The sequence below is a fragment of the Egretta garzetta genome, unplaced genomic scaffold (genome assembly GCF_000687185.1).
Source record: "Egretta garzetta isolate BGI_Z169 unplaced genomic scaffold, ASM68718v1 scaffold287, whole genome shotgun sequence".
NCBI classification, from domain to species: domain Eukaryota; kingdom Metazoa; phylum Chordata; class Aves; order Pelecaniformes; family Ardeidae; genus Egretta; species Egretta garzetta.
Genome location: NW_009260435.1, coordinates 13,540,393 through 13,563,856, shown reverse-complemented (window position 1 = coordinate 13,563,856; position 23,464 = coordinate 13,540,393). Strand labels below are relative to the sequence as shown.

At 38.9% G+C, this 23,464-nt stretch overlaps 1 protein-coding gene across 1 annotated transcript in view; it reads right to left on the bottom strand.

Moving 5' to 3' along the window:
- ADAMTSL3 (ADAMTS like 3) overlaps positions 1-23,464 on the bottom strand; it is a 186,278-nt gene that overhangs the window by 31,317 nt on the left and 131,497 nt on the right. The window contains 8 exon segments of the mRNA XM_009644047.1: positions 251-404; positions 1,181-1,360; positions 2,030-2,222; positions 3,277-3,406; positions 10,604-10,890; positions 17,738-17,822; positions 19,254-19,401; positions 20,276-20,480. Coding sequence (XP_009642342.1) covers positions 251-404; positions 1,181-1,360; positions 2,030-2,222; positions 3,277-3,406; positions 10,604-10,890; positions 17,738-17,822; positions 19,254-19,401; positions 20,276-20,480 — 1,382 coding nt within the window.

Sequence of the window (23,464 nt, the reverse complement as noted above, 5' to 3'; positions counted from 1 at the left end):
GGTGAGAGGTATGTACCACTAAAGTGTATTCAAAAACTACTCTGTTAGATCATAACTTTTATTTCTGACTGGAAGAAAAAAATCAAAACCAATCCTGTTATTACTGGTCTAGTAATTATGACACGGTTTATGCCAGATTAGTAACGTTGTGAAAGTATAGGGAGATGAGTGAATTAACCTGTATACAGATTTTTCTTTATAAATAGATCATTCCAAATTAGCAAGAAACTACATGAAGTAACATACTTACTGTTGCAGGCATTCATCTGACAAGACCTTACAAGCAGTGAAGGAGACAGACCACTACACATTGATCCATTTAATGTGACATATTGGCCCTTTGCTGTTAGATTTTGGCAGGCAAGTTTCCTTCTCTGGATTCCAACTCCGCAGCTTACTGAGCACTGTGAAAGGAAGGATGCAGTCAAACTAAACTTGGTGTCCCACACCGCACATGCTAATTTTAAACTATTTTTTTTTCTTCTGAGAGGCAGTGTATACACTCTACTTCATATGAATCTTTGTGTTATCCAGACATTAAACTCTCTCCACTTTTCCAGGCAGTAAGAATATAAGATAGATAATTTGTTCCAGCAAGAAACTCAGGAACCATTAAAATAACATGACAGTATTTCTTTATGTCCAGCCACAGGCAGAACAGAGCAATGAGATCTAGCATCTAAGAGAAACAATTCAGCACGTTCTGAACAGTCTGTGTCAAGTCTCTCAACCCTCTCTCCCAGTCTGTATCGCACGAATCTTTAATTGCAGCTTCCAAATTCACTTTTATAAATCTTTTTTGAACAGGGAGCGGTAGGCAAGCTTGCATTAAATGGGAAAGAAGGAGGACATATTCCAGAATAATGCAAAGGTTTGCTTTTTGGAAGTTGTGCTATGAAATAATTGATAGCTAAACAAGTCTGGTAGAATGCATGCAGTGCGTTACAGCCTGTGCTTCAGCAACTGAAACACAGCTTAGGAAGGGGGATGCAATCAGGCTGGTGTAGGCAGGGATGCACAGCAACTGTTTGCATAGTTTAGACGAGGTACATGCCTTGCAAAACACCTTCAGCTACCCTGTGAATTTATTGCTCTAAAAATCTTATTCACCCAAGCAGAAATCTTTAGAGCTCATGTTGCAACTGAAGGTTTTGGTTCGCCCTCGCTTGGGGCTGCTTACCTTGGACCATTCTCCTACAACTAGCTGAGGAGGACAATCGACTTTTGCACACGGTTTACTAGTTGGCAATTTAGGTTCCTGGCAGGTGTCATCAGAGTGTTTCAGGAAACTTCCATCTGTCAACAGCTGCTTACAGTACACTTTGCGGGTCTGAATCCCTCCTCCACAAGTACGTGAACACTAGGGAGAAGAGAGCATAGCATGTACACACCTGCATGGACATCTGTGCTAACCCATCACACTCATTTTACACAAACACTGTAAGCTCCCCCCCCCCAATTATGCTCTCTTGAAAAATGGCATCTCCTTGTAATTAAAAAGCAAGCAGCAAGTAGAAAGTTCTTCTGTTAAAATGTTCAGCTAATACATTAGAGATGATGAGGCCCTAACTACTAAGTTAAAGTCACACCACCTGAATGCAATTAAGTAGTAGAAATCTTAAAGAAAACATGCATCTTACACGTAGATCTGCCTATGTCTCACATCAGTGAATACACCTGGTGGGAGTTTAGGAAACTTTGTCCTCGAGACAAAAAAAAAAATTGAAGCAATGTCTCCAAAAGCATGTTATTGCATTTGCAGAGCATAGAAATAGAGGTAATGTCTGGAGTAACTGGTATCCAGCCTTCTGAAGTCTTAAAAAGGACTTTCCACCTCATCCTGTGGCTACCCATTGGCACAGTAATTAAAAGTAGTATTTTTGATGCTGGATTCATTTGTTCTAATGAAATCAGTTGAAACACTTACAAATCAAAGTTTAGGAGATACCTTCCATGTTATTCCAGCTAGGGAATCTCAAGTACCTAGCCAGAGGAATACATTTAAAGTATTTCTGTAACCCAGTCATACCTGTTGCCATTCCTCAACATGCCAAACAGGGGGACAATCAATCTGGTTACAAGCTTGTAAAGAATGCGGCTTTTTGTCTTTGCAGTCTTCAGCAGCAACAGCAGATCCTCCCGGCTGCTGGCAGTACACATCCCTTGTCTGTATCCCAACCCCGCACGTAGCCGAGCAGCGTCTCCAGGGGCCGCTTTGCCACCTGTTCCAACAAGACAGCCAAAAGCCCACATTTCACCAATTCACCTGAGATTGTGGAAGGAGCAATCGTACCCAAACAGACCCTAGCAAAAACTAAGTGAAGGCCTAGTTATTGACAGATGGCTAAAACATCCCTTCGGTTTGGCTGTAATGCAAAATTATAAGCTAGATTTATAAACTTGCAGGTAACAAGGAAGCGCAGAAGTTATCAACAATAAAGCAAGAGTCATTTCCAGACAAACTCAACTCCAGCATTTACTTTCAGAATGCTTCTCATAAAAAAATGCAGCCTGTTGGCAACCTGCCGATGTTTGTATTTATAAATGTAAATAGACCTTTCTTACATTTATAAAGCTTCCTTTAAATGTGTATATGTTTTCTATAAAACATCCTGTTCCTGCTAAATTCTTCCCTACATTTTGCAAGAGGAGGTTTCTGCAAACACGTAGAAACAATATGCAAAGGATCAGGGATGTCAGAGATCAAAAGTGGGTAAATAAGACAGCACATGTCAAAATTTCACATATGGTCCTTTCAAGTCACCAAATTAGCTAGGCTCTCTTGGATTTGGACTGGGTTTGTTCTTTTCCCAGGATCTCCAAATAAATGAGAAGCCATAAGAACTATGCGGGGCTACTAAAGCAGCATGAAATTAAAATAACCTTAAATCATAATTTCACTTTTTTTTTCTTTCATTCAGTAAGGATAGAAAATAAATATTCTCTGGTTTTTTGTGAAATTGCCTTAAAATTTTCCTTGTACCACTAGAAGAGTTAAGGCTGTTTTTCCAACTCTGCCAAATATCTACACAGAAGATATTTATTTCAGAAAATGTTCCCTATTTTATTAGTGAGATGTGAAGAGTGGAAAAGGAGTGAACAAGACAAAAAAAAAAAACCCAACCCCAAAACCTTGTTAAAGACAGAAGTAGTGAAATTTCATCCCAAAGCATGACCACAGTCTTGCAATCTGAACCCTTTCTGAGAAAGCCAATGTTTATTTAAGTCCTATTAACCATTTCTTTGCCACAGTTTGATTTCATTATTACAGGGTACCTTGGAGGGCATAGCTTCATATTGCAAGTACGAGTCATTGGTGGTGGTCTCTTGGAATTGTCACACAGTGTTTCATTGGCAGCTTGCTTTGTCTCTACATGTAGACACATTGCAATGGCTTCTTGTGTTCCTGAATTAAAAAGGAAGACACACAGGCAACACTGAAAATGGAAGAGATTTCTGTAAAGCTTACTCTTGAATAAAACTCAGTAAAAAAGCTCCAAACACTGAATGAGATAGCAGGCTTGAAGGTAACATCTCAAGTCAAAAGGAACACAGAGATAGTTTATACATTTAATGCGCAACAGGTATTTGGGAATTACACCTAGCACTTCTTTGATATTTAAAAGACTTGATTTGACATTCTACCTCTCTGAAACCCAACAGAAAATAGGCTTCTCTGTTTATCCACCATCAGAAGCTACATCTGCCTGGTTCTCTCATGGTCCCAAGCCAACTACTGGCTTCATTGCCAAAATCAGGGTAAAAGTGATTCCTTCTCACTTACCTTGACTTTAAGGAGCTAAAGATCTGCAAAAAAATATAATAAAAAAAATGCAGAAAACTTGCAAAACTATAGTCAGGAGAATGGCCGACTAAACATAGAACCTTTCTCATAGGGGCCGAGAGGTGCAATAGTTTTGCTGAAGGCAGCAAATCTGACGCAGCTTAGAGCTTTCCTCACTCATGACCATTCTTGGCACCTTCTGATCTGCAGCTCTTGCTACCTGGATCTTATTACTGAAGCATGAAAGATTACTAATACTCAAATTTCTATGAGTCAAAATGAAACGTAATATAAGTTTGCTTTAGAGCAAGTCAGCTTAGCAAATACAGATTTTGTGAACAGTTTTATTTTAAACCCATGTAATTATCCAATTTTATATATCATATTTTTTAGTACGAAAACCTTGCTCAATTTCAAAGCTCACTTGCATGCACATGAAAGACAAGATGGTTTATGATATACTTGGCAGATCCTGTGTACCTGTGATGTTCTATATAAGCAATGCTAACGATCACAATCCTGTAGAACAAAAAAGCACTAAAATAATAAAATACCTATTTTGTTGCTTCCAGGTAAAAAAGGCCTTTGAAGAGTCACAGTTTAAAGAATTTAAATCCATTTCCTTCCTATCTTTTGCTTATCTCCAGTGATTTTATAAGGATACAAACTTGCTTTCAGCAGCAGGTTATATTTCTTTTCTTATGAACAACTTCTAAGATTTCCAAGGGAGTTGCAATTTAACTAGAAACCTTCACTTCATGGTATCACCTATGATATTATCTCAAAACATCCCCACTGCTGTTACACAAAGGCTACTACAACTATTCCTGCTTCTGTGTCAGCTCTGCATGATGACTGATTTCTTGGGACTGTTGATCATTAGTCATTCTGATTGCAGTAGGCTCGATGAAATATCCTACACTGAAAGTTTCCTCTCCATGCCAGTGGTCCATATTTCTCTCTTTTACAACGCATTCATGAGCACTGCCATTCTTCTCATAAACCCAAACTGTTCCTTCCATCTATAAACAATTCTGATGTAGTCCAGCATATCATAGAATCATAGAATCCTTTAGGTTGGAAAAGTCCAACCGTTAACCTAACCCTGCCATCCCACCACTAAACCATGTCCCTAAGCAGCCGGCCCAGGCCACAATCCCTCTTTGTGACACTTGAACCAGTCCAACTGTTTCAGACACTTCAGCGGAAGAAGACCAGCAGTGATTTTCACAGTAACATAGATTCCAGTTTCTTTCAGGCTCTCTGGTACACCTCTAGATCCCCTCTGGGACTCATTTTCAGTTCAGAAAGACCTTGTTATATAAATGTTTTGACTACACCTACAAAGTGATGAATTTTTAGAGAACAGAAGACCTGACCTTAAATATGATTGACAACCTATTCAGTTCTCTTATATCAAAATATTGATAATTACATTAACACAGAACACACGCATTGAATAAAAAGTGGTTTACTACTTAGCAGGGCTGAGAAAAAACCTCTAAGAGCAAATACCGCTACTATAAAACAGACATTAAAATGCCCCCAAAAAAGACAAACCAGTAAATAAACATGGTTTCTCGAAGGCTACTATTTTATTCCAGACTGACAACCAAGGGAATCAAACACTTTTTGTCCAGTTGTGTTTAACAGGAGCAGCTTCCCTGTCCCCTTACATAGGAAACATGCATCTGACTGCCTATAGGAGAGAAATAAAGATTTAGAAATTGTGTTCTGGCAGAAAGAGAATGACATTACCAGACAAGCAATCAAGCACTTATCAAGCATCCGTACAATCTCTATTCTAGGTCAAAATCTATCCTATGCTACCAACCTTCAGTTTTGCTGACCTCACTGTGTCCCTGTGGGAAAACCACACAGAGGTGATGCTGCTCTGGAACAGGTTGCGATAAAGTAATATCTTAATATCTCACACAACAGAGGGGAATGAAATGAGATTCCTTTCAGACCATCTAAATCAGCAATAATCCCATGGGAAATGTTTATCTCAGTGTTGTAAAAACTGAATTGGCCAGCCAAATGAACCAAAGGCATGTCATACCAGGTGACGGTTTTTGACTGCAGCTTGCCACCTGGGGTTCATTAAATCACTTCTGCCTTGCAGCATGACCTACCTAGCTTTAATTGCATTACCAGAAGCAAATGTCGATATGCCATGTATCTTTCATTTGACATAACTACAGGGCACACACTGCAGTAGCGATTCCTCCCCACAGGGGCCTTACTGAAAGAAAAGCAGCACCCTGTTTTGATGCCATAAGTACAAAACAGATATTAAAGAGCTGTTAAAAACATGCCGCACACCCCCTTCCCGTTCCCATGGTTCTCAGTTCAAGAACTCTATTCAATAAATAACTACACTTAATCGATGCAGCATTTGCTTGACCTTAACTGTCAAAATGTCTTGACAATTAATCAGATTTCTCACCCCAACCTATAATATTACATTATATTGGAACTTCAATCACTGATATATTTCTTATTCTATGTCGATTGGAAAATGGAAAAATCTGTTATTCAAACAAGCAAAGTTTTATATGTATGACTTTCTTGGCTTATAATATAAACATAGTAGATAATTTAACTAAAACATTATGTATGCATCAGGGACCATTAAGTATTTTTACAGTAATCTGATGCACTATTGTAGTAATTATCCTAGTATTCAGTGAAATAGAATATTTTCTATTTTAACCCAGCATTCAAACCACATACATTTACATTCTTTTACAAGCTTTTCTGTGCAGTGAAATACACAGCACATGAAGCTGTGTTAGAAGATCAGAATGCCTGAAAAAAGCCCAGACTTCGTGTTTCTGCCATTTTTAGAGTACAAAGAAAATGGGTTTGGACAGTCACTGTGCAAATGGTAAGAGAATGGTTCTGTTCTCTGCACCTGGAAGAGGAAGGGCAGTCATTTATTTCTATCAGATAGTCTCAGTCTGGAGACTGCCTAAAAATATGTACTATCAGCTGAAAATAACTCAGAAGAAATGCCAAGTCCTACATATGCTTGAGCCTCTCTGTAGATCTACTGAAACTGGTAATGTTGTTTATACTTCTGTGAAAGAGTAAACAGTTAGTGAAACTAGTCCTAGGAGTAACCAGTTACCAAATTGCCTACACAGTATTGCAAACGCTCTCAACTTTATATGTGAGCCTCAGAACGGTCACTGTTTTTCTTAAGAGCCCTTAAATTTGGCTAGAATCCATTGATTTTCTAAGAATCTCGGGTTTCTTATACATAAAATAGTAAACTTTTAGCCATTATGGTCCAGACAAAAGCCTGAAAACACAACTTGACTGCACCCTAAAGCTTCCAAAGCCACAGACTGTAGAAGAAACAACAGGAACTGTATTTATTGTTGAATCTCATGATTTTTAAGCCAAAGTAATGACTTGGAGGGGCCTGAATCATAATTTTTGAAGCATGCTGAATAAATAATAATAATTACACTGAAATACCAAAATCTGCCTCTTGCAGGTAAAGGTATTTTTAAACAGGGACCCAGAAAACGTTCAGTTATTTTTTTAAATGGAAAAAATCCCTTTAAAATATTGTAGAGTAGTTAAATTATTGAAAAGACTAAAGAAATACTACAGATTACAAGAAAAACATTTCTTATCCTCAGGCATACTCTTTATTCTGATAACAACTGTTACTTTTTACTGACAATATTACAAGAATTAAACTTCTTATGTTGGGGGCTCTTGCATCAGGGCTAAAGTTCTTCAGATTAAAAAAAAACCCAATGAACCCCAAAGGAAAAAAATAACCAAAACCACTACATTCTGGGAAAATGAGGGCAAATCATGAGATCCCCAAGCTCACAGGTGGCTAATTTTCAGTTTGGGATTTCTTCAGTCACTGAAGACAAAGAGATCTTTAGCTTTCAGGATGGCTACAGAGTTTCCTATGGAAGTTAAAGGTGACGCTTACCTCTATTAGCCTGGACAACTTTTGTCTGCACTCGTGGAAAGATTGATGAAAGTAGTATGAATTATGCTAACAGGCACAACACAACATAGCAGTCCTCAAAAGCAGAAAGTTTTATGGCACCCAATATGCTGCATGACAAGCCACACAGATGTGGTGCAGAAAGCACACAGAATGACCGAAGATGTGTGTTACTAATGCTCTAGAACCTGCCGAATATGATGAACTGGAAGGTAAAGATGATGTTTGGTGATGCCTTGCAGATCGTTCTCTCTCTGTAATTCTAATACCTCAATAACAATGTTTCCATCTTCATTTTTAACTCTGCTTTGGAGAGAGACCATAGGAGAGTTTGAATTAAAAGTATAGTCTATATGAGGATTTAAAAAAAAAGTTGCAAGTGACAAGCACTGAAACAGAGATTCAGACCTTGCTCGAACAGTGGATATAAAGCTTCCAGCCTACTTAGACCCTGCAGACTTTTCCCTCATTCAGAGAGAGTCAAGCACTAAGAAATGGGGGTAGGTGGTTCCGAGGATACAGAAATCCACAGGAATTTATTTTAATAGCCACTGCTAGGTACATACATACTGGAGAAAAAGTACCTAATATAATTTACATTACACTGGGATATTCCAAACTCAGACAACATTTATTTCTTGTAACCAAGAGTTCATCTAATTGAAATGAGATTTGAACATAAAACTTAGCAGAAATGGATCAGCTCCTTTGAACTACACAATGGAAAAATAGTAGACAGTGAGATCATTAGTTAGTACATTGCAATAAGTTGGAAACAGAAGAGATGTCTGGTTCCCTTAAAACTATTTATCGGCAGGTAATTTCTGGTCTGTTTGAAAGCCTTTGCCAAGGCAGCAAGAAGACCAGAACTGATAGAAGGAAAAAAATCACTGCTACATAACTAGTATAACAGTACAGGGACTTCTGAAGCCATTCATTGATAAAATATCCTGACAACTTCCCACATTTCCCAGGAGCATCACATAAGAAAAATGTCTAGACATAGTACCAGTGATACCACAGAAGTCTCAAGAACACAACCAGATATTTTCTTTCAAACATCTTTAAATGGATTATTTCTATTGCGTATCAAACAGATGGTTAGATTACTATGAACACCAATAGGACAATGCTGGGTCAGGCAACCTTACAAATTCATGAAAGGGCCACAAGTCAACAACAGAATTCACACTCTGCTCCCTCAGGAACAAAATTAAGTTGAACGTGGGATTCTGCTCATCAGTCATTTTGAAATTCCTTTGTGCCAGCAAATGAAACTAATGTCTTCAGTACAGGCTCCTTAAATGACTATCAGCTTGCACTCCAAGTGCAAGTTTTTATGTGAACTTTTTTGCATGAACAAACTCACATGTGAAGATGCAGGCAATGCAAACATGCTCATGTGCAAGAACGGGCAAAGCCTAGAGATTATTTCAGTGTAGATGTCTGCTGATGTCCTCAAAATTCAAAAGCTTTGGAGTTTTAGAATACCTCTGACAAAGATATTGGCTAAAAAGCACTAGCAAAGTGGATTTAAGAAGGTAATGGAATGATTGAACTTTACAAAAATAAGTTGAGATATGAAAAAGAGAACTACAAATTCAGTAGTAATTAAAACATTGCTTCTGCTTTAGAGTACAATTTCCTTATTTCTAAAAGAATTCCCTCATTAAAATAAAGAAACAGACCGTCAAAATAAAGAAACAGACACACTCTGTCATAATAGCTGTCACTGCTGGGTGACTTTTACACATACATACTTGGACTATAGCCTCTTCTGCCTTGCCAGTCAAAATGCCCACTGAAGTTAGCAGAGGGAATGGGACGCATCAGCTTTTGTAATCACAAGTGCTGTTATGCCTATGGATCAACCCCACCAGTAAACAGCAGTAGTACGTGATAAAGGAGGCACTTATCAGGCACTTACCATCCTCCGACAGTGTTCTAGGGCATCCCTCCCAACTTGTGTCTTCATGGTTTGAACTGGTGAATAGTACAAAGGAGGCTGCTTTCCGTGAGCTCTAGACTGGCTCTCTGCTTCCAATTGTTTCTCTGCTCCCCTTTTTTACATTTTTTATTTCTTCTATGGGTACAACTGTCTTCACTTCCCACTGATGTCATCAGTCCTGTCATATATAGGTGTGTTCACAATTCCACTGCCTCCACTTAACACTTCATAACTCACTTGTGTTCAGTCCCAAAGTACAGTATGTAGTAGCAACACCAGCAGCCTTGTCTAACATGTACTTAGGACGACAGGGAGATTCGATTACATCCAAAAAGGAATGTGCCTAACTACTTGCAGACAGATGTATGGCACAGAGTTCCTATAGAGTGATATACTGTACCAAGACCTGAGCAAACTCCTGTTTGACCTTCATGCTGGTCAGACTGAAAGCGAGTCTCCCTAATTACAACCTTGTATCCCTACTGTACTGCAGAAAATGGCAGCATTTTGGAAGATAAAGAATAATTAACATCGGAATTTTAACTCCAAAACTGTACACTTTCAGTTCCTAGAAAAAGAAAGGTCATCTAAATGTGCCCATCACTGATACATTAAACATGCTGGTACCACCAACTGCCTGGCAGCTGAGACTCCTGGAGCAACAAGGTTGAAGCAAGCTGCTGTATCAACCACTTCTTGCACCTTACTTAACCAAATAAGGCTGGTGTTTGAACACAGGATATAAAGAAAACAAAGTCGTTTGAAATACTCTATGGATAACCTAAAAGTAAGTTAAAACTTGAAGCTGCATGTTTTCCTACAGATCAATGTAGCTAATTTAGGGTAACACTAACAGAAGACCCAACAATGTCAAACAAATAAATAAAGGTACCTCCAAGACATGTGGCTGAACAAGAAGTAAAACCAATGTATTCCCAGTCGTAAATCACATTGCCATCTTCAGCATGTGAAAATTCTGGCGTGTAGGGGACAGGATCACTGTCACAGGATGCCTGGTGACAGACTCGTTCTGTCGCTGGCTTCACATCTTCACATTCCTCCTCAGGCAGTTCAACTTCAGTCTGAGTAAATGCGAGAAGAATCCGGCACTTCACGTCTCGCACCTGTATGCCATTACCGCACGTGGCACTGCATGGAGACCAGGGTTCAGGAATAAACCTGCAAATAATCATAGCGCAATAGAAACACTGTGATTTTACTCTGTGTAATTGTGTCTGTGTGCACACAGTTAAAACGTAGCTAAAACACACAAATGTATGTCTATACACAGAGCAGACAATACATAATACTACTTGATGCTTAAATAGAATGACTTGATGCTTAAATAGAATGCATAATCAAGTGTCTTACATCTTACACTTGCTTCCCATCCCAGATCATTTCTCAAATTTCACAAAAGAAAAGATGCAGGAAAAGAGGAGAAAGAATCATGAGGAACAGGGAGAGCGGTATTCTTTTTTGGGGAAAAAGGACATCACCTAAATCGTTTCTCAAACTCCTTCAGTGGAAAAAAAGGAGAAATTCCATGAAGACATAACTATACAATATAAAATAGCTCCCCAGGTACGCAGACTTAAGCATATGCCAAAAATACATTTGCACTCTGCTCAAATCTGAGAAAGGCCATCACCTTATGTCATACAAATAATCGGCAACCAGACAGAAGAAAAGCACTTTTTAAATCTAGCTATCTCCAATGCACTCCACCGCAGGCTGCTGTTCAGATTTAATCTTGTAAGAAGCCTCTCATCTTCAGTAAAGAGGTCTAACTGGCTCAGTCTATAATCCATCATTTTTATTAGAAAGCATTTATGCTCCTGATGAACTATAGTAAAATCCTATTTTACAGGTCATGAATTTACTGAATAAAAGGAGGTTTTAGTCTATAATATTCTCTGACTTCAAGGGTCACATCAATATCTGACAGTAATTTTCAAAATGTCACTAGAGCTAAGGGGCTGAATTTCATTAATAAAGCCATCCTGAGTGGCTCTGAGGTACAATTTATGAGAAATCAAATACAGAGTTTCATAGGATATTTTTTCAAAATGTGCATTCACTCTTTTTTATATGTCCAAATGCAGATGGTGATCAAAACACAAATGGGAGATATAGGAGCATATATTTGACCAATGCTAAAAGCATATTCAGAAGGAAAAATCCAAATTAGGATTCAAAGATTTTCTCCTTAACTTTTATTAAGAGTTATCTTTCTCTTTACTGCAGGAAAGCTGTCTTTAACAAATACAAGAACAGTTTTGTAAGACAAAAATCAGTATTTACACTCTACATACACAGTAAGCATAGAAAAATGTCAACACAGTGTGGTTGATTCTGTGGACAGTTTATCATCTTGAGCCAGTAGCTTCTTGCCAATATATACAGAGGAAGACTCAAATAGGAGAAAGGAGAACAGATGAGGGGGTAACCCATAAGGATACTCTAACTCAGTCCTTGCGGTAGTCACTCAAGCTGTGTTTGGGATAGACCCCAAGGCAGGCCGTCTCCTGTGGAAAAGACTATTCCCACTTCCAATGAAGGTTACAAGGTAACTGGTTATTCTTTAAGGAGGTGTTAGTGAAATACGTTTACAACTCTAATATGAAGATAAATAAAGATGTCAAAGCCTGTCACTTCAAAGTTTCCTTGAACAGAGCCTCAAAATTTTAGTTTGAGCTCACTGGTCCTTGACAGATGTCAGTAAAGGGGACAGCATCCCAGCTCTTCCTGAAACCAAGGAAAACGGCAAGCGCACATCACTTAGTAAGTCTGACTACCTCTGAAGTAGATGACCAGATTGATTTTCATTGGAAGAGTATTATCAAAATGGTGGATGGTTGTGTCCTACAGTGATAAAAGCTGAGTAAATGCCATACTGGTGCAACCCTATGGCCCATCAAGTCCAACAGCACAGCTGGCAGGGGTCAATGTCCAGGTGCTTTTGATAACAAATTCTACCTGAACATCTGTGGGGAAAGCTGCAAAGGAAGGCCCTCTCTTACCCCAGCAGGTAAAATCAGCTTAGCCCTGAAACATCAGACCTCACAGTCTTTTCAAATACAGCCATGCAAACTACCTAGGGCAGCCATAGCAAAATCAGCCTCATCCAACAAAATGGTTAAGCATGTGCCTAACTTCAAGCATATTAACAGCCCTTTGAAGCCAATAGGACTATAATGTGTTCAGAGTTAAACTTGTGTTTAAGTGCTTTATTGGACGAAGGCCATTGTGCACAGGCTTAACAAAATTATGACTTTCCTCCTGTGTAAAGAAAGTGTAAGTCCATTTGTAGTTATGTATCTAACTGGAAAAATAAAATTGATGGACATTTATAGTTGAAAAGAGTTGGTTGGTGTTCTGTCCACACCTAACAGTTTACAGTCTGAAAGTAAATAACTTTTTTTGGTAAAAGTATGACAGCAGCATACCAGAAATTAGTGTTAATTTTGTATACTGTTATTTGAGTGCATTAAAACATTCCAGAAATAATGTATGATGCATTCTTTCGAAATCCCATATAAGTGAAAGGAAATTTTGAACCACAGCAATCCTTTCATTCAGCAACTGATTGATTTATAAAGAAACTCAGAAAATTCTAAGCATTTTTTCTTTGACTTAAAGAAAGCCTATATTATAATTGGGGTTTTCCTGTTGAATATTAGTGTCTGGTATTTTTCAGTGAAGTGCAAGATAACAAAACCCCACCCAAAATACTTTTTGTTCTACCTTGGCATTTTGCTAAACCAGTCACATGACATTTAGCTATTAAAATCCTAAATTATAGAACTTTTCAAAGGGTGACCACGCTATAGTCACACTTTAAGTACCTTCAACAGAAGTCAATGGAGACTGCCAATACAAAATTGGAGCAAGGAACTGACTGGGCAGTGACAGGGCTCCAGAGCTTGGCACTGCATTTGAATTTTTAATTCAGGCAGATGACTTTATTTTTTAACATATGCACAACCAAGCCTGTGACTGGTCATTAAAGCAAACTCCATCAACCTCAGAAGTGATATATCTTCTACTCAGTGGCATTCACAGCACACACATGGCAATGTTTTGGACACAATTCTTCCCCAAAGCAAATTCACGCTGCCTTTGACAGGCATACACGCAGAGCGAACTTGGGTCAGGATTAAGAAGCATCAAAGCACTTGCATTATGATGCCTTGGAGATCATCAGGAATTTATAATGGAACAGATAGGATGGTGGTAACTCCGAAAATTTTATGAGATCTTTAAGTTTGTAGATGAAACTCCTCTTCTGATTGAAAAAAAGGAAAAGAAGGGAAAAATGCAAATCTGAGCAGGCACAACTTTTCACAATCAGCCTTTTTGTACAGTCGTTCTTCCCAGTGCAACCGGGAAATTTAATGCTCCTATAATCACCTACACAGGTGTAAATGATGTATACACTACAGATGCAGTGGAGAATATGTCCATGCTGCAGTGTTATCGGGCTAACGCTAATGGAAATGTGCATTCACCTGGCACACTCTGAAAAAGCCAGAGTAGGATGACCTGGAAAATGAAGCAGTGACCTTGACTACCGATGATAAAATTGGGACAGAACAGCCCAACCCGATCAAATCAAATCTGAACTGAAACTTAATTCAGCGCAGCCTTCTGCAGCTTTCTAAAGACTTGGAGAACATGGTGTCTCCTAATGTTTTTTTATTATTATTATTTTCCTCATGCCTGCAGTTCTTGCTTTCAGTTAAGACAGGAAATGCCTAAATCCTGAAAAAAAAAAAAAGGCTGCTCTTGTGATATTTCCAGTCCAAGCCTACTGCGCCAAGGGGCCTGAATAAAAGTTTGCAGAAGCATCTAAAATGTTGGCTGCTTACTGGGGCAGAACTTCCACAACACTGGCACCCTACCCCTCCCCAAAACACCACCCTTGCCTGCTCTAAGCAGAGTTGCACTGCCAGGTTTTATCAACCTCACGTGTAATGCGTTGGACAAAATCACCAGCCCATTTTCAGAGAAGCAGCTATGAAAAGTGTGTAATTCTCTACCACCAAAGGTATGATAGGGACATTTCTGTGACAATGACTCAAACACAACGAGCAGCAACCTGTGTGAGACACCCCACATTTCACATTCAGCAAGTGCTAGTCCACAGACCTAGTGATTACTTTTTAGCTCAGATTGCTTTTGAAAAAATATATCAGCTTTTGAAAGAATTTTAGTTTTGTCCTAAGCCATGACAGGCAAAGCCAGGTGAGGTGTCTATTTCTTTAACAAATGATTAATAAAAAGGATGCAAAAACCTTGCTGGAGCTTCTCTGCGAATCCCACTGTAACTAAGAAGGCTCGAGGGAAGAACGTTTAAAATAATGATTGGTATCAACTGTCATCACATTCCACAACTAAAAACTAAAAAGGTCAGACCTACATTTTTCTTGGCCTCACTTTAAGGGCAGTCATTTTTTATTTTGCTAATAATAAAAAAAGAAGCTTTTGAATGTTCCCCCTCTATGTAAATTCAGGACACCAGCCGTGGTAGACCACAGCGGCAGAAGTATTAATCTTCCACAAGCTACTTTTGGCATATCCATCATTTGTGGGTTCTAAAACACAGCTGCATTTATTCATTATCAACTAAAATATCACACAAAAGCATAGAAAGACAGTTGTAATAAAAGGATGGACTAGAAGTTGAGACTTCATATTGCGGTTCAAGTTTGGATGACAAGAGAATAACTAAAATCAAAAGTGATGGCATTTTACCAAGGAAATCATAAGGCTCCTGCTAGGCAGAGGTGGGCTATGAGTTATCACTGTGCCATGTGTAAATTACAGAAAACAAAGTTAAACAGATCCAAACCAGAGAGGAATCTTCTTGTAATTAACTCTGGGAGAAGTAACAACCTATTGTTACAATTTCTTTTTAAGTCCTAAAGCCTGACCCAAAAATCTCACCCCACCTAGAAGACAGGAGCAGTTGGGGCATGAGACTTAAAGCAGCTGGTGAGAAATTGCTCTGCAAACTACTGTCCACAGGACTAACAGGCAATCTGCAAAAAGGGATGAAGTCAGGGAGCAGTTATTTCTCATTGCTCCTCACCTGCCAGCTTCCTCAGAAGAATAGACCAAGAGCAGGTGGCAGCAGAAGACAGGTAAAAATAAACTGAAGTGGAATCTGAGTGCAGCATTACAGCTGGGTCCCAGGAGAGCCCAGAGTACCCAGACTAAGAAAGCACAGTGCCTCAGCAACACCTCCCTAAAGAGAAGAGTCACCAGCAAGAAGTGGCTGAAGAAACCTTTTAGACTTAGGTGAAGATGCTTCTGCAAAATGTGTAGGAAAGAGTCTTAGGACAGGATTAGGATCATGAATGAAAGACGAAGAAAATACAGGTTTCCAGAGTAAGTGAAGATGAAAAAAAAATCCAGGAAACTGCAAAACTGCACAGCTGTGACAGGAGATGCACTGAGAACTCAAACACGTGGCTGCATTCACACTGTGAGGCCGCAGCAGAATACATCGGTCATGTCCAGGAAGGCATGAATAAAAGCTTTCTTTGTAAGGACAAGGTACAAGGGAACCCATTACAAGGTTTCCAGCTCAGGTCTATTATATTCTAAATAGACTCTGAACTAGCATGCTGTGTTCCTGCCAGTCCTCCCTGCTTGTTCTGTCAGACTGCTGCTGAAAAATCCTAAAAACCTTGTGACTACATGAGCTCATGGTTGCCACAGCATGATTCTGTAATGCTAGAGATCACGTTCTTTATAGCTTCGTGCTGAATCCTCTCTAGCGATGGCCTCACATACCTTCATTCTGATATGCTGACATTCAACAGGCACAGTTAATTGCATCACCCCCTTCGACAATCACAGTTTATTTTTATACCTTTGCTACTACCCTGCCTGAATTCAAGGCCACCAATTTGGAGAGTGAAATAACTGCTTACAGTAGGTTGACACTTGACTTGAGAGGCTAGAGCAGTGAAAAGTTTAAAGCACAGTCACCATAACTATGCAAACACCTGTTTGGCAAGACATTTCTTCTGTGAGTCAGTGCAGGTGTAAAGATTTTATTACTCATGATCACACCTGTTGGTGCATGTGTGCCAAAAATCAGGAATAGCTAGATGGAGGAAGAAAAATAAGAAGTTATGGGGCACACTCTGCTCTAAGAGCGGTATAAATCTGAAGTTACTTCAGTAAACTCATCTAAATTATTTTAAACTAAAATTACTACAAATAAGTGCAGAATTTGGCTAAGCACAACAGGATACTGTTCAAAATCTCTCATGAAAACCTTACAGAAAGTTACTACTTTCTAGAAAGCTATATACTATATATTGAATATATTAGCTACACATATGCATGAAACGTACACAGGGGATACAAGCAATTGTGAGATGCCCTAACATACAAGGGACCGGAACAAGTGAAGCTGGATTTAAGTTATGCTTTCATCCCCAGGACTTAAACATTGTGAGGCTTACCCCCATCAGCTTTTAAGGGGACTCACAAAATCCAGATGTTTTTCACACACACACGTGTAAAATATCACAACTTATCCCCATAGATTCAGCTAAGCTCAGAGATCAGCAGATTTTTCTCACTTTCTTTATGCGTTGGTCTCAGCCCCCAAGGAAATCCTGGCAACCCTACAAAGTACCTCTTAATTTTTAATACAACCACTACATTCTTGAGGTAATGGCAACAACTGGGATAAAACTGAATTTATTTAATTTACACCTGCTGAAATGCTTCCACATGCATTTATTACAGCTTAATTAGGCTAAATTAAGATCTCTTTGCATTGCTTGAATGATATAGGAACACTATAACAGAGTAGCTCTGTGTCATCCAGAACAGGAGCTCCAGAAGCAAAGCTATTGAGATATAAAATTAGGAACAGCTCACAACACAACTCATCTCCCAAGGAGGGCCAACTGTCAAAGCAAACCGCATAGCAACAGTCATTCCAGATGATCTGCAAAATATGCCGGAAATGTTTCTCCACTGTAAAAGACAATGTACTTACGTTGGCTCTTCTGAGACTGTTCTGGTCTCTTCTATTTCATGTGCCTGTTTAAACCATGGCAATTTTGCTTCCACGGGACTTTTTTCTGATAGAGAAAAAAACCACCATTCAGTAATTCCTCCAAAATCAAAGCAATATGTAGATGTTAACATTATTCACCTTAGCACTTTACACTTTACATTGTGTATTGGTCTAATGCTTTTGAATAAAGATATACTGGATAATAAAACATAATTTACTAGAAAATTTCTTCATGATGTTTGAGCTCCATTCTGACATCCCTTTTTACTGAGAGGGTACCAGTAATCCAATTTCCATTCCTGTTTAATCTTTTACTTCCTTCCCACATCTTCCCCAAATGCAGGCAATTTCAAGTACATAGTAGCTTATATCTCAGTGCAAGGCTTATCGTCATCGCTTAAGCTTGTAGCTGAAAAAGAAGCCAGAGCATAGCAAACATGCATCGCTCTCCAGATAAATTGGCTTCATTAGAAAATTTTCATACTAAATGTTTTTTTGCTGAGCTAGCCAGCTTTCCCAAAATTGGAAATTAATTAAAAAAAACAACACTAGCTTCTTTTATCTGTCTATACATCCTACACTTCTGTGATGGTTTTTCTCAGAGTAAAGTAAGCCAACTGAGGATCTGTGCTTCCAAACTTAAGTAAAACCCTAGAAGAAGGTTCTTAAAATTTCAGTGCTAGTTTCTACTTCATGGTTTAACCCCGAATAGTTTTCTGTTTGAAGAATTCTCTGGAGTCTGAAAACATACTGAAGAGAAACATAGGGTTGTCTACCCAGAGAGCTTTCACTTGTTCTATGTAAATCTTTATGGTGAGTTGTGAAGGTCTGAAATACAGCCTTTCACATAAAAATTGAAGGAATGGGAGTAGCACCCACTAATATTTTCTGGGCCCAGAGGGACAGAAATGAGCATGGGACAAGATATACTTGTTTCCCCTCTCATCTTTGTTTTTTCTTTTAACCTTCCCACCTACTGTTTTAAACCTTACCAACTATTTTAGAGAATATTTGTCAATTTACATCAATGTCACAGACCTTTTAAATATGCAGAAATGGAGAAGAGAGAAAGGAACAAGTTTGATTATAACTTAATGAACTGATGGGGCCCAGTGAGAATGTTGACACATTTAATGAGATGCAAACAAACAAGATCCCAGGTGATACATGTGGAATATCATTCCCATTTCAAGTATTATTGAACAACTCCTCCTCCACATGTTGAACACTTTAATTCTGGTTTTTTCCAATTTGACCAGGCTGTATAGATTTTGTTAGCATGTTCACCTCATGACAGTCTGGCCACATTATCAGCAAAAAATATCAGCAGGGCACTTTTCCTAGCACCAATAATTAAAACACTTGTTTCTGCCAAGACTGAAATAAGTCCTAGTAAATTCCAGCTTCTGGCATTTCTGAAAAAGGTTACCAGGGGCTTTTAATTCTCTTAACAAAAATGTAAAACAATAACAGACCCAGACAAAATTCCAGTTACCTTTTGGCTTGTAACATGGTATTGGCACGATGCACTCTTCTTTTATGTGTAGTTTAAGTTGTGGATTACAGCCACCGACATGCTGCCCACGGTGGTCGATACACAGCACTACTCGGTAACGCAAGCCTCGGCCACAGGTCACTGTGCACTGCAGGAGACAATGCAACCATCTCATGCTGTTTCTTTTTTATTATATTTACAAATACTGTTAAAAAGCAAGTTAGAAGTGCTGATGATGTGTTCACTAAAGTTTTTCCACAATCAGTCAGATAACAGAGACATATGAATTTGTCCCTGCATTGGTAGGTGAATAAAGAAGAGGTTGATGCTGGAAAAAATGTCTAAGTTTTGGGAACGTAAGTGATTTCTTGGGGTTCTGTGAAGCTTATCTGATTGGCAACAGCCTGAAACAGAGGTGGCTACATACTGAGAATATGCTCTCTCACAGTGGTCATTTTCAGTTAAAGCTGGGTCAGACGTGCTGCAAGAACAGTTTCTTCACTATATGTCAGTGATGTCATTTGGATGAACTACGGAATTATAGAAGTGTTGAGCTATCTGACTGTATCAGATAACTACAGCCAAGATAAGTTGGCTTTATATTCTTGTTACTATAATGAAAGGTAAGAATGCTGGAAAATCACCCTTGCAGACATGTCAGCCCCTAGACAGACATGCCTTTAGCTATTATATGCGGTGAAATATTACATTTATCAAGAACTGAGACACAAACGACCTGATTGCAGAGAGGCCTGACCTCTGGCTCTAATTTCTCCCCCATGTAAAGCAGGAATTCAACAGGCATAAATAATTCTATATGCATTTTTCTCCACACAGACATGTTAACATTTTGATTATCAGGCCAAATTACTTAGCACAGACTTCTCCGAGTTAATACTATGAAATATGCTTGCAGGGCTATATTTTTCTAATAGCCCTCTGCTCACAAATACATGGTAACACAAGACTAGAGGCTTTCTTTAGAAAACAAGAATAAAGGTCCAAATTACTTTTCTACTTACTTGAGACCATTCCATTGCCACCCATTTAGGACAATCAAACAGATTGCAGGTTTGAATGACTTTGGGTTTAGGGGCATACATGCATTTCCATTCTTCCACTTGCAGTATCTCTCCATGAATGGTCTCCTCTACACACACAAAACTTCTCCTCTGAATACCACCTCCACAGGAAACAGAACATGCAGTCCAAGGGTTATGTTCCCACCTGGAAAAAGAACTCACTTATATTAAAAATAAGGCTACCTTTTATTCCACTAGCATCTATTAAAAGCACAAAACACTGAATCCAACCTTAGTGTGATTAAAACCCACTGATGGTTTGATTGCTGGATTCTTACCACACACTGACTATAAATACATTGGATTACAGAGCTACCTTGCATTATTCCAGGCTTAAATTCATGTGCAAAATGAGAAGAAAAATAGAACTATAAATTACTACAACTGAAAATCTTATTCTCATACATAACATGAGTTAAAGACCCTAAATGTACTAAGCTCTATTACTGGAATGATTTTACTTGCAAATAGTCTAAATCATCTAAATAGAATATTTTTCACAGTCTATTTATGCAGCCACATGTACGCTTAGAACTATTGTCAGAGACCGAAAAGCATATGTACTTGAGATTATATGAAGTCCAAAGACAGATCTAGCTCTGCTGACCGAGGCATGTTATCACCCACAGTTGCTCATTGCTGCCCGCATAATGCAGACTGCCCTTAAAAAAATCTGTTAATGAAAGAATTTTTATGGGAACTCTAATACTTGCTTTGGATAAACCCAGCCATTTCATTTCAAACTCTCTTCATCCATAAGGACTGTGAACAAATTAAATTGCAACAGGTACCATTTGGCTGGTCATCACTGCAGTTCTGCAAGACTGTTCCACCCTCATAAAAATGCTGTTGAATGACTTTGTATTCACATTTTCTAACTTGCTTCAAGCAAAAGGCAGCTGCTCATCCATTTCAGCTGCTTTGGCTAACCTAGCTGATTTCTCCTGTAGCAGGGCAATGCACAGATTAAAGAAAACTCACGCAGTCCTGTCAACCAGCAGAGCTGTGAGGCAGTAGCCTCCAACAGAGGGATGACAAACAACTTCCAGGAGGGGATGTCTTCAAAATGGACATCTATCCACGAGCTTAGGTCTAACTACAATAAAGATGGAAATTACTGTGCCATCTGAAGCAAGAATTACATGGAGGTTTTTAGGTTACAGACTCCATTTTGTTTATCTCTTGGTCTTAGCATGAATGTACATTTAAACAATCACTTCTCAACATAACCTGACTTCAGGAATGTCCTGCTCCTGTCATGTTTAGATACCAAGCTTCTATCACAGCATTTGTCTGACCCCCACACAATTTTTCCTTACCCTTTGCCTTCTATCTCTTGCTTTCTTTCCACCACCCACCCAAATCAAAGCTAAGCCCTGGGAAATGATTGAGTCTTAAAGCACATCAATGTCTTGTTAGTTTAAAACTTATTTATATTACAACTACAGGGGCTGAGAAAGGATCATGAAAAAAAATTATATCCATTATGAACAATGGACTCAGCAAGTACTACAATATCCCACCAAAACCAATTCATCAAGAGTAACTTAGCTATCATAAAGTCATAATCTCAGAGTAGACGAAGCAAAGGCATATAAATCAAAGGTAAATTTAAATAATTACTACCCACGTTTTATGATACAGAAGGTAAATCAAGGACACTTCCTATTTTAAGCAATTCATTAAACTGCCTACAAAAACATATTAACCATGCTTAAGCTGAACAGAAGAATGAGTATGAAACATACAGCAACCCATGGAACATTAGCCATAGAGCATATACTCAAAAGCATTCAGAATAAAGCCATATGCCCAGATACTGATATCATATCGCAAGTACAAAATACATTTGAAGAGCAACAGTTACACTTTTCTTTGACTTAAATGAATGGCCAGCATTAACTCATTTTCTTTAAAAAAGGTCAGGAACTAAAGAGCAATTAACTATTCAATGAATTAGCAGCTCATGGATTTATATGCATCAGGCTAACTGTGCTATATGTAATACTAGTCTCACAAGTGTTTATAGCATGAAGTTTTATAGTTGTTTTTCTTTATCTCATCAGTTTCGAACACACTCCAGATCCCATACTCCCATAAGCATTTTCAAGATGGAGTGAGGTCCATGGCTACTGGGAAAAAGGGGGGTCTTGGGCAAGCAGTCAAGGAGATACTTTCCAGAACCCACAGCTGTCAAGGGATCCTCAACAGTCCAACAAGTCTGAAATAAATGGAGGCATTCCAAAAGCTTTAAAAGAAAATTTTCACCCTGGGAAATTTTTCTATTTATTTCAAAAGAATTCTCCATCTGTAAAAATATTTCAGTGGGGCATTTACAACTCTAGCCACAGGAGAACTCTTTCAAGATCTTGCGGTGTGTACCATGACTTTCCCACAACTTCCTCGTGTGAATGGGAAAGCAGTGGTAAACACCACAGGAGTGCAAAGCAGCCCTCCACATGGCCCTCGTGTTATGTAGGAGGTGTGATGTATGACTGCTGGTCAAGGTGAAGGAGTCTGTACAGTTTTGCTCAAGCATATCTACAGTACTTCACTTTTTCTGCCTGTTTTGCAACAGTCTTGGGTTAGCATGTAAGAAACAGGTAAGAAAAGAAAAGGCAAAAAGAAAAGGTGGAAGAAGCCCCAGCAGAACTGGCACAGACGAATGTACTGCAGTTACTTGACAGGCAACAGCACAGAGAAAATACATCCTGCTATACTGATGCAAGACTTGCATCCATACTGGACCAGATTCACCTTGTGATGCAGGTAGACAAACTGGCTGTTTCCTTTCAGAAATCCCAACAAGAAAATGTGCTTTTACATCTTTGCTGTGTTTTGCTATGCACCCTCCCAGTGGAACACAGCCTGCTTCCTCTCTCTCGTTCCTACTGGCACCAACTCTGAGCCCTGCTTGGCCATCTGCTATCTTACAGCTCTTACTCCTGAGCATCACCCAGGAAGACCATGATACCTTCTGACAGGACACACTGAGGTGTTGAAATGAGGTGGGCCTTTGTCTGTAGTTCTCAGTGTTTGAAATAAGAGATCCTGCCCACAGCTTTATCACAGACATATTCTATCTCAGTGTCATGCGAACGTGCTGAGCACAGTAAAGCACAGAAAGGG